The sequence below is a fragment of the Echinops telfairi genome, unplaced genomic scaffold (genome assembly GCF_000313985.2).
Source record: "Echinops telfairi isolate 266 unplaced genomic scaffold, ASM31398v2 ScPeMD7_7469;HRSCAF=8507_1, whole genome shotgun sequence".
NCBI lineage: Eukaryota > Metazoa > Chordata > Mammalia > Afrosoricida > Tenrecidae > Echinops > Echinops telfairi.
In genome coordinates, this window is record NW_022111373.1 from 77,053,409 (window position 1) to 77,064,556 (window position 11,148).

Consider the following 11,148-nt stretch of genomic DNA (forward strand, 5'->3'; position numbering starts at 1 on the left):
TTTTGCTACTGTTATGAATTGGGCCACTCCTGTGAAAGGGTCATTCGACCCCCAAAGGGGTTGTGACCTACAGGTTGAGAACCGCAGCCCTAATGTGAGAATCAGCAGGTGATTACATTCCCAAGGTTATGGTTCAAACACCTGGCCTTGACGATGCCCACTAAATGGCAAGTGAAGACTACCATACAGCCGTTACTTCTGCCTTCGTGAATGAATATTATTGAAAGTTTGGCCCTATCTTCAACCCCCGTGTGTGTAAACAGTGTCCAGTCACTTACGTTTTTAGCCTGTATAAGTCAACAATTCATGTATTTTAGTCTAAAAATGCATGTATGCTTTCCTCTTCTCAACAGTATTTTATATATCATGCCATTCACCAATAAAATAATGGCATCTCTTAAATAAACCAGGAACATATATAAACCATAGATAAATGGTTTTGATCTTGAACTTAATTAGCCCTAATCTAGGTTCTTATGGCCCTACTGGATACTTGCCCTCATGAAGAAATCGCTGAGCATATGGGTGTTATAGCAACGCATGGTGAAGCAATCAGACGGTGCCCAGCTGTCAGAAAGAATAGCATCGAGGCTCTTAAGGACTTGTCTTAACGCAAGCAGCTCTTTAAGTGAGGGGCAGCTAAGCCCACACAGTAGATGTACACTAGCCTGTGTAATTCAAAGATTATCAATCATAAAATCTGAGGCCATAGGAGGGAATGGTATCAGAGCTTAAATTCTGAGCACCCAGTTTGCAGAAGGCTGTGGACGACTGAAAGCCCAACTCCATTTGCAGGGTCCCCATGTGGATTATGGTGAATCCCCTCTGACCATTGGCCAGGGATGTGAACAGCCTTGCCATCAGCCGGTGCCTTGGAAAGTGGATTAATGTAACTGCAGTTAGGTTAAAACATAACACCTTATCATTTGTTCTCCCTTTAGTTCCATTTATATTTGTTCTATGTTTCAATATTTTCTGCTTTCTTTCTGATTGAGGTTGATTTTATTTTGTCTTTGTGCTTAATCTGTTTTTGTGTATGCAATCCAGGATAGCCCGTAACTGGCGTAATAGGTTCTCAGAGTTATGGCAGGGGAGGTTGATGGGAAAGGGAGGACCCGAAAGAAGAAAATGTTCTGATTGTGGTGATGACGGCACAACTCTTTTTAATCCGATCAAACCACTGAATGGTATTATATGCAAATTATATATCAGAAACATGGTTTCTAAGAGTGAATAATAAAATATAGCTACAGCCAGAAGCCCCTTTGGGTGCTTGTCCAGCTGCCTCTGCAGAGGAAACACCCTTCTCAGTCCTGCTTGTCGGCATACACTTACACATGCCATTAGGTTCTGCTGCAGCCTCACGAGACACTGGTCCTGTACCAGCCTCACAGTTACATATGCTCCACGTGGACGGAGCAGGAAAGGGCAGTAGTTTTCTGGGCGTGTGCATGTCCTGTGTTGATACAGAAGTCGTGCCAAGCTGTTGACACGATCACACAGTTTTCTTTGTTCAATTGGCTATCTACACCGCTGCTTCATTAGTCTTAACTGTCAGGTAGTCCTCTTTCACGTGCTCAGACAACACTGGTTTGGCCTTTTTTCTTCTGATGGGCATTTTGCTTTGTTTATGAATTTCCACTACCACACACAAACCGCATCGGATCACCTTGAGTACGTATCCATTTCTCTGCAGTCACGTCAGTGTGTTTCTGGGTCTGAGGGTCTGGGTGTCTTCATTTTGAATAGACAGTGTTTTTCGTTTGTGTTTTCATTTCCTGCCATGTTTTCTCCCATGCCCGACACCATCTGACACCTAGTTAGCTCAGTGTGTGCCTCCCTAGTGCCCCGTCACGCTCAGGGTTTGAGATCACAGTGGTAGATGGTGCGTATACCACTCTTCATTCTGCTCACCCATAGAACTCAGACTGTTTTAAGGTAGCATTTAAATTAGTATCTCTTAAGCGTGAAGGAAACATATTAACAATGAAAAGCATACTACATGACATCTACTTACTGCATACCAGAAGCACAGATTTTCTGATACAAACTTGCTAGTCACGGGACATGCACGGAACTAGAGATCAGACTGGATGCAGTCTGTCCCCTGCAATCTTCTGAGTCAACTCCCAAGTAACCCACGGCACCAGCCTAAAAACCAAGACACCAGGGGAAAATGTTTTGTTGTTTTGTTGTTGGGCTGTTATGCCTTGCTTTTATAACCACACTCTAATGACTACTTTAAAAACAAGGATTAGAAACTCACTGACCAGAACCTTCTAAGAGTTGGAGGCCAGGAGCTGACTCCTGGCCCTCAGGCCTGTCATGAAGAGTCGGAGCATCGTCCGGTGGCCTTAGTGGATACTCACAGGACTCATCTGAAGAGATGCTGGGGAAGGTGTCGCACTCCGAGTCCAGGGCAATGGTGACAAGCAGCTTCTGTAACTCCGCTCCAGCACGGAATTTATTCGGCCCGTGGTACCGGTTGTAGAAACCAAAACTATATTCGTAGTACCTGTGAGAGAAATGAATTTACACGAAACGTCAGCAGCACCACCATTTCAGGACACTTTTGAAATATGGCACGTGGCCGTGGACAGTGGAAGGTGGCGAGTTGGGAAGTGCTCAGCTGCTAACCGCAAAGGTTGATGCTTCAAAACCTTCCAGCTTCTCTGCAGGAGAAAGATCCGAGCCGGCTGCTTCTGTGAGGATTTTGGCCTGGGAAACCCATGGGGCATGTCTCCTCTCGCCCCACTGGGTAGTGGAACAGACTGAGTGGTTGTGCTTAGTGGACGTTGGAGGGGACTCCCCAGCTCCCTGCCACCTAGCGCCATCAGTCTGTTCAGGGTCTTGCAGCCCATGCTGCAGATTAGAACTGTCTAGGGACCTTGGGGAAAATCCTGCTGTCCAGACCGACAGCACCACCAGACTCTCTGGGAGTTGACCCAGATGTGAGACTTTTAGGAGCTGTCCTGACCCACCCCATGTTCGGAACCAGCAGTCAAACCAGCCTTGGTATTCTTTATCACCCTTGGGCATGGGAACTAATTTTGGCAAGTGAAGGGATTTTTCTGGGGGAGATGGGGGCAGGTGGTGGTGGTGGTATTTACGGGAAGCCTCCTCTCCAAGGGACTCACAAGAAGAGCTAGTATCTGTTTTCTCTCAGACACATGGAACAGTTGCAGCCGGACTGAATATGACCAAGCAGATATGAAAGGAACATGCTTCCCTGTGAGGTGGTGACCCACACGGTCAGCATCCCTAGGGAGGCACGCCGCTCTTGCCTGCCATCCTACTTCCTTAGGGGGGAAACAATGGGGTTTTCTTATTGCTTCACCCTGACTGAGTCCGAGTTCTTGTTGCTGGCCACCAGAAGCATCCCCGCTGCCCTCCTCTGGCTAGACCAGGGAGCAGAAATCATCTCCACACCAGCCCAAGCCCGGCTACCACATGGCAGAGGGCCGACGCATCTCCACGCACTGTCTTTCTTGCCCCAATGCTGACATCGAGCGCACCTCCCAAGACACTCTCCATTTCTGGCGGGTCTCATGATCTGTTGCAATGCCACAAAGGTCACACAGACAACGCTCGTGGTCGTGGGGGTTTGTGAGGCAAGGTAACTGGTTACAACAGGCCAAGAGCAGACAACATCAAGGGCACCATCACTGGCACAGCGACAAGTGTCCTTGTCAGCAACCACACTAGCCCTCAGCCTCTCAACCACAGGATCCCTTGGCCTCTGCCTCCGTCTGAGGGTCAGGAAGCCCACCTGCTGCTCTGCCCACAGTCTCGGTTGCCTCTGCCCTGTCTCATGGTCTCCTTGCCTCAGTCTTTCTGGTCTTGGGTTGGCATGGCCTCTGCCATCTCCACTGCCTCAGGCAGGGGTCTCAAACATATTCCACTAGCGTCTCCTCTTCCTTAATGGTCTCGGGACATCCCACTTTTTGCTTCGGAGATGGCTCTCATATACACAGAGGAATGGCAACCCAATCTGACCAGTGCCCTCTGTTAGTCTTTCACATACACACACACACACACACACACACACACAACCTAATGGTGGGAGGTACAGAGACATGGACAGAGGAGCCACAGGAAGAAATTGCACGTCACCACACCAGCAGAGACACCGAGCCCACCCCACCCCCAAACACCATCTACTCATAGAATTCTCACAAGTCTTTAAAAGTTACCTTCCGTGAGTCCCCGAATACCAGAGAATGAGAAAGCTAAATGAAAATGTTATGGTATTAAGTGATTAAAAAAAAGATCGATAGGCTCTCATGCAATTGTTTAAACTATTAGTTTTCTAGATTTTTTGAAAGGCAGAAATTTGTGTCTGCTACTAATGTGCAAGAGGCCCTTGTGTTTTACCAGAGAAGCAAAGAGAGGGAAGAAAGTTGCTAGGAGCACAGGGGAGTTCTCCAAGGAAAACGGAGGGTTACCGGAGGGTTGCCGGGTAGTTTGGGGGCCTGTTTAGGCGCTGGCTTATCCCAAAAAAGGAAGCTCTGAGTCCTACATATTGAAGTCCTGACAAAACTCAAAGGCCTCGACAGTAGTGATGGCCAGGCTGTCCTAGTTAATTCAGCCTCCCAGGAACTGAAGAAGTGACTAGCATGAGGTGGACCCTGTTCTAGAAGCTGCGGTAGCAGCTGTGCACATAACTGACCCACATCAGTCACACACAGGATGTTGTGACACAAGTTTGGCTCTTCAGAGGTAAGAGCCACCTGAGGCTTAGACTGCATGTTCGCAACACCAGGAGTTTCCTGAACACTCCCCTCACCTACAGAAGTGCTTCCAATTCCACTGTGCTTTTACTGTGCGGTAAACACCCCCTCGCTGGAGTTCCTAGAAGACTCACCTGCATGCTTTCAAGCCTTAGCCATCAGGCCAGAATGTTTTATGACCCGCTTCCTAACAATGCAGGCTGTCATTAGAAGATCCCTAACACATACGCCGCCGCTGTGCCAACTCTTCCGAAGGACCTGCAATTACCTGGAAGATGCCAGGCCTTGTCTTAGCACCACCTCAGCCTGATTAGACTCCTGGTTGTCTACCATTGTTCGTCTAGGGAGCTTCCATGCCATGCTCACACCTCTTCAGCAGATCACCAAGCCCTGGGGTTTTGTTTTTGTTTTTCTCTAGCAATATGGTACAGCAGGAAACTTCAGTTTTACAAGTGGAGTCCCAAAGCAGACTTGGCCAGGGTGCTTGCTGATTTTGCCAAGAGTTCCCCGGCTGGCCTTCGTATTCCTTTAGATGGGTCTCCTACAAGTACTTTTTCGTAGAAATTCTTCTCCGTCTCTCAGAGCCATGGTCGGCAAACTGTGACTCTCGAGCCACACGCAGCTCTTTGGGGACATGCCTGTGGCTCTGGAGTAAAATTGAGATGTTTTAAAGGGTATTATTCAGATAATGGTGATTTCACTTGTTTGTAAAAATACAGTTACAGCTCTCAAATAATTTTTAAATTGTGAGGGGCAGGACAGGCGTTGAAGTCTCCAAGTTTGCCGACCCCGGTCCTAAAGCAACTAGTCTCTTTGGTTTATCTCTTCACCCCGACACTAGCCCTGGGGGCAGTGGTGCTCAACCTTCCTAATGCCTCGGCCCTTTAATACAGTTCCTCATGTTGTGGTGACCACCCAACCACAAAATTATTTTCGTTACTATTTCATAACTGTAATTTTGCTACTGTTATGAATCGGGTGACCCCTGTGAAAGGGTCTTTCAACTCCCAAAGGGATCACGACCCACAGGTAGAGAACCGCTGCTTTGAGGTCTGCCGGCAGATTTAAGACCAAAGGCTCCTTAGAGTTTGCGTCCAAGACGGGCTAACAATCCACTAGACTTGTGCAAATCAGAAGCAAACCCTGCCCACCTTTCTTCAGCCAAGCTTAAGCGCTAGGCATATCCTAGAGCCCAGAGCTCCTTTTACAAGTCCCCCACCTGTTTGGCATCACCTTCCTGAGGACCAGCCTGCCCACACAGGTCTCCGCGAGAGGGCAGCAAGTGGTATGTGTAACCATTAACCATCTCCCAAAATGCCACCTCCCTCCAATACTATGTTTCACAAAGCTAGAGCGGTGGCCCCCTCACCGATTGGGCTGCTAACCACAAGGTTAGCTGTTTGAGCCCACCAGCTACTCAGCGGGAGAGCACAAGGCTTTCTGCTCCCCATGAAGATCTACAGCCCCAGAAACGCTGGGGAGCAGGTCTACACCGTCGTCGGACAGGGCCAGTAGGAGTCGGAATTGATTTGACAGTCATAGGTCCCATGTTGGTGTTTTGTTTAGGGTGCCATGAGCTCGTTTTGTGGTGGGCGAAGAGGGGTCCGAGAGGTTGAGAGAGCTTTGAAGATAAAAAGTGCTAAGTAACTTAGGCTTTCTCAGCAAAACTCAACTCACTGCCGAGGAGTTGATTCTTTAAAGGCTTTCTCCCTCACTGAGGTCGAGCCCATACTGACTCACGGTGACCCTGTCGGAGAGAACAGTCCCCGTGGGTTTCCCGGATTCACTCTTTATGGGAGTGGAAAGCCTCCCTCGACTTTCTCACGTGGAGCAGCTGGTGGTCCCAAACTGCTAACCTGGCAGTTAGCATCCAGCTCCTAAGCACTCCACCACCAGAGTCGGCCATCGAGTCAGGCAGACTCATAGTGACCCTATAGGACAGGGTAGAGCTGTCCCTGTGTGTTTCTGAGACTAACTTTATGGGAGTAGAAAGTCCCCTTTTGCTAAAAGCGGCTGGTGGTTTCAAACTGCTAATTTTAGGGAACGAGTAAGCACGAGTACACCAAGGCTGTAGGGATCTGTAAAACAGGAAGCAGAGTGCAGGCACATGACCGGGGCGGCTAGGGGGGTGCAGAGTGCTCACCGACACTGACCAGATAGACACAGCTAGATGACAACTTTTGACACAACGCAGAGTAGAGACTTGGAAACGAAGGGGTGTTTTAGGAAGGGCTTTCCCTCTGAATTGCCACCAAATTTGGAGGAGGAGAGGTAGAGAGCGACAATGGCCTATAAATGACAGCTGACAACTTTGGGGTCCCGGGTCCTCTGGGAGGGGGCTTGTCTACCGCCTTCCCAGTTAGTGTATCTTACTCATCTTTGTGAATGTCCCCGAAGGTGCAGTCCCCGCGGGCTCCCTCCCCAACTCTGGGGAGAGCGGGCGCCCCCTCCATCGGTCTCAATCCAGGGGACAAGGCCGGATCGAGAGCAACCTACTCCTTCCACTGGCTGTCCAACCCGCGAACCAGGCGGTCACAGAGGGCGTGGAGAGGGCGGGGGTCGGGCAGGGGGGCTTGGGCCCCGGCACTGGGTGTGGCCTGGAACCAGCCCGGACATGCTTCTGACCTGCGACTTCGGTCGGGTTTCTGGGGCGCCCTGGGACTTCCTCGTCCGTGACACGGGGCTGGTCGCACCCGAGTAGCTAGCTGGCTGGCTGCGAGGTCCCCAGGCGCGCCGCGGCCCTGCTCCCCCGCGCCCCGCGCGCCCGGCCCCCGGGCCCCCTCCGCGAGCGCTCACCGCCGGAAAGCCTCCTGCAGGATGGCACAGGAGGGGCCGGCCGTGGAATTGGGGCCGTGGGCGAAGTAGAAGCTCTCGGGGGACACGAGCAGCTGGCGCGGCGTCATCTTCACGGAGAGCGGCAGGGGCCACAGGGCGGGGGCGCGCGACGCCTGCGCCACCAGCTGCGCCGCCGGCAGCGCCAGCAAGGCGAACAGCACCGGGGCGCACCGGCGGCGCGGCGACGACGGCCACAGCCACATCCCGCTGGCTGCTGCGCGCGGAGTGCCCAGCGGCCGCCGCCGGGGCCCACTTCCCGCCTCTGCCCCGCCCCAGTCAGGTGACGGCGCGCCCCAGACTCCGCCTCCCCGCCCCGGACTCCGCCTCCCCGCCGCGGACGCACGGGGCGCGCAGCCTACGGCCGGCCCCACGGGAGTCAGGTCTCTCCCGTGCACGCCGGGAATTGCCCCCTCCGAGCAGAAGCCGGACACCAACTGCGAACCCAGTAGGATGGACACATTCGAATATCACAGCTTGGAGAAGCCCTCGCTCTGCCAGGTTGTCGCTCCTGCTTGACCTGTTTGGATCCCCCTGACCCGGGTCTATGGGGCACTTCTACTCTGTCCTCAGAGTCATTGTCGCCTGGAATGGCACTGAGTGAATGCATGTGTGTGATCCCGGTCGGAAGAGGTCATGAGGAGCCAGAATGTTCCTCGTGACGGCGAGACTTGGTCTCTGGTCCTTGGGACACGTGTTACCAGGAAGGACCGGTCCCTGGAAGAGGACGCCACGCTTGGCTGAGGGTCAGTGAAAAAGAGGACGACCCTCGAAGAGATGGATTGACACAGTGGCTGCAGCAGCGGGCTCAAACCGCAACAATACGGGCGGTATTGGGTTCTGCAGTGCACGGGTCACTGTGCAGGAGCCAACGGCGGCCCCTAACAACAACCGCGTTGGTGTTGGTGAAAGAGCAAAGTCAAGCAGACAGCTCATCCCGCCCCCGCCCCCAGTACAGACGGTGATTGGGTTTGTCTCATCCTAAATCCAGACTTTCATCAACGCTAATGTAGCTGCAAGTAATAGAACCGTCCCATAGGAACACGCTACAGCAGAACGGGAGTGGGGCGGGGGCAGTTAAACAATTATGCAGAGAGAAACTATCTGGGCAAGAGACGGTGGAGGCCTTCTCGCCACTCCAAAAGGCTTCCAGTGAGTAATCTGTCAGAGTGTAACTTCAAAAGAAAGTTAGCACCTGATCGATGACCAAATAGAATGAAAATGTGGCAATGGTTTCACTCAACTTCCTGATTTATGAGCGTGGCTGAAAGACAATCGAATGTGGCGATGTTCGAGTAAGAGTGATGAATTAGTGCACAGATTAATGTCCTAGGAACTCAACTCTCTAATCCTGAGTCTGGCACCCCCACCCCTGGCACCCCCAAGAAGCTCCCTGAATAATCAACTAGTAAGAACAACTTACTGAATGTTTCTTTGTGATAGGTGGCCAATACTTCAGGATAAAACGGAAGATTGGGAAACAAACGGAAACAATGTAGGTGGAAAGTTAAAGTGAGGTTCTAAGATACGTAATCTCTCCCCCCACAAAATGGACAGCCGACTATCTAAATGCCTGAGACTCTGATAGTCCAGGCTCTTTTTCTGAAATGATCTAAAACGCTGATGAGTCGGAATAGAACTACCGATGGCTTGCAGCCACCACAGCCTATATACTTTATTCTAAATCTTCATAAAGACGGATAGTTGTGCTTGGGACCCTTTATGGTTGATCTAGATCCCTCGACCTGCGCTGTGTTGGTGTGAGGTGCCCTTGAGTGGGCTCTGACTCACATGTACAAACAAGGAGTCACTGTTGAGTCTTGCGCCACTCTCACGGTTGGCCTTGTCTGAGCCCATCGTTGCAGCCGCTGTGTCCATCTGTCTCGTCAAAGGGTCTTCCTCTATTTCTCTGCACCTTGACGTGGCCAAGTGCGACGTCCTTCTCCAGGGCCAATGAGACAAAGTCTCGCCATTCTGCCTTCTGAGGAGCATCCATGGTTGTACTTCTTCTAAGATGTGTCCATGCTACTTTCAGTATGCCTCACCAGCACCATATCCCAAATGGATCAGTTCCTCTCAGCGTTACACTGTTTAAAACATGATCATTTTGAAGTAGGCTTTGATATCTGGCAGGGCAAAGTGTCCTGGGGATGTAGCCTATCCTGTTACTACCCCCTAGTATGAATTTAAACGTATTCCCTGTGTGTAGTTAGCCACCCTGGCCTTGAACCTCACCCCAGGCTCTGTGGAATTTTTATAACTTTCCATATCTCGAAAATATAGATAACTGATGTGTAATCGTCTGGATGACTTAGCCCGTAGGCCCCTCTGGAGAGCTCTTCCTGGAGATTGCTTATGCATCACAAATGCTACTCGGACCGTTTAACACCTTGTGACTTGAGTAATTGGAAACACCTGAAACTATGCCCGTGCTCAGCCTGCGCACTCCGGTGTGAAACTACAACCTCTGTGTGTTCTGATCACAAGCCTGCTTGACTTTCAGGCTCCCCACTGGGGTCACCTTCTAATAATACCTCTCTTTTCTCTAGCTTGGAGCGGGTACATTTGGCTCTGCTCCTCCGTGTCAGAGGTAACAGTGACACTGTGGCTTAACGCACTCTACTGCTGACCGAAAGACCCACCAGCTGCAGCACGGAAGGAAGATGTGATCATCAGGATTTCTCTGAGTTCCTGTGCTTTTTTGGTTGATCGTTTCTCTCATTGGTTGTAGTCCGAGTGATGGTCTTTGAACTCACTGATTCGAATTTCCTTTTCGTCCATTCTGGTACTTGGCTCTTTTACGGTGTTGTCTGATTCTGTGATCTTACTGTTTATCTCCTGCATTCCTTTGGGTGTATGGTATATTGTCTTTCAAGTCCTTTAGTTGTTTCCATGAGCATTCTCCACATTCTTAAAGGCACGTAGACACAATTCTTTTGAAATCTCTTTCTGGTAGTTCCAGGGGCTCGTTTAGAAAGCACGCCATTGGGTTTGGGTGATTTTCGGTGTTTCTTGAATTTGGGGGAGGTGTACTGTGGTTGACTGCTGTTTCCATAGCAATGTGGTCCTGTGGTGTGTGTGCTGCTTGGTCCTGTAGTTGGCTCTGTCAAGTGCTGGGGGAGAAGTCTAATAGGAGCTGGAAAGCACATGATGGGAAAATGGAGAACAAAGAGAGAGATGGCAGGGGAGAAGAAAGAGAATAAAATAAAAGTAATACTAGTCGTGTTAGGTCAGGTTGACTAGAGAAACAAATCCAGTGGCACTCATATATATGTAAGAGAAAACTATATATCGAGAAGTAATTGTATTTCAAGCAAACATCCACACAGTCCAATTCAAGTCCATAAGTCAGATCCTAGTCCATAAATCCTTCTTCAGACTCACGCAGCCTCTCGTAATTACACAATTCCATGTCAACTTAATGAATAGAATGAAGGGGTGGAGTCTAGCCTGTCAATCAAGTCACAGCCTGATGATCCCTCTTTGTGGGCATGGCCTTCTCATGAGGATTTTGGAAACTTCCTCTCTCTTGATTCTGTCATCAGAAGAGTGGGTCTCTCTCTCTCTCTCTCTCTCTCTCTCTCTC

General features: G+C 50.4%; 2 protein-coding genes across 2 annotated transcripts in view; both read right to left on the minus strand.

The window, feature by feature from the left end:
* The window catches only part of HEXB (hexosaminidase subunit beta), a 24,374-nt gene extending 18,631 nt beyond the window's left edge, over positions 1-5,743 (minus strand). Inside the window, exons 1-2 of the mRNA XM_045285328.1 lie at positions 5,736-5,743; positions 5,454-5,455 (exon numbers count right to left, since the gene is read on the minus strand). The gene's annotated coding sequence lies outside the window, so the exon portion shown is untranslated. The remainder of the gene's footprint in view (positions 1-5,453; positions 5,456-5,735) is intronic.
* Positions 1-7,768, minus strand: part of LOC123521103 (beta-hexosaminidase subunit beta-like) — an 11,571-nt gene extending 3,803 nt beyond the window's left edge. The window contains exons 1-2 of the mRNA XM_045285224.1: positions 7,527-7,768; positions 2,370-2,515 (exon numbers count right to left, since the gene is read on the minus strand). Coding sequence (XP_045141159.1) covers positions 2,370-2,515; positions 7,527-7,768 — 388 coding nt within the window. The remainder of the gene's footprint in view (positions 1-2,369; positions 2,516-7,526) is intronic.
* Between the last annotated feature and the right edge of the window lie 3,380 nt (positions 7,769-11,148).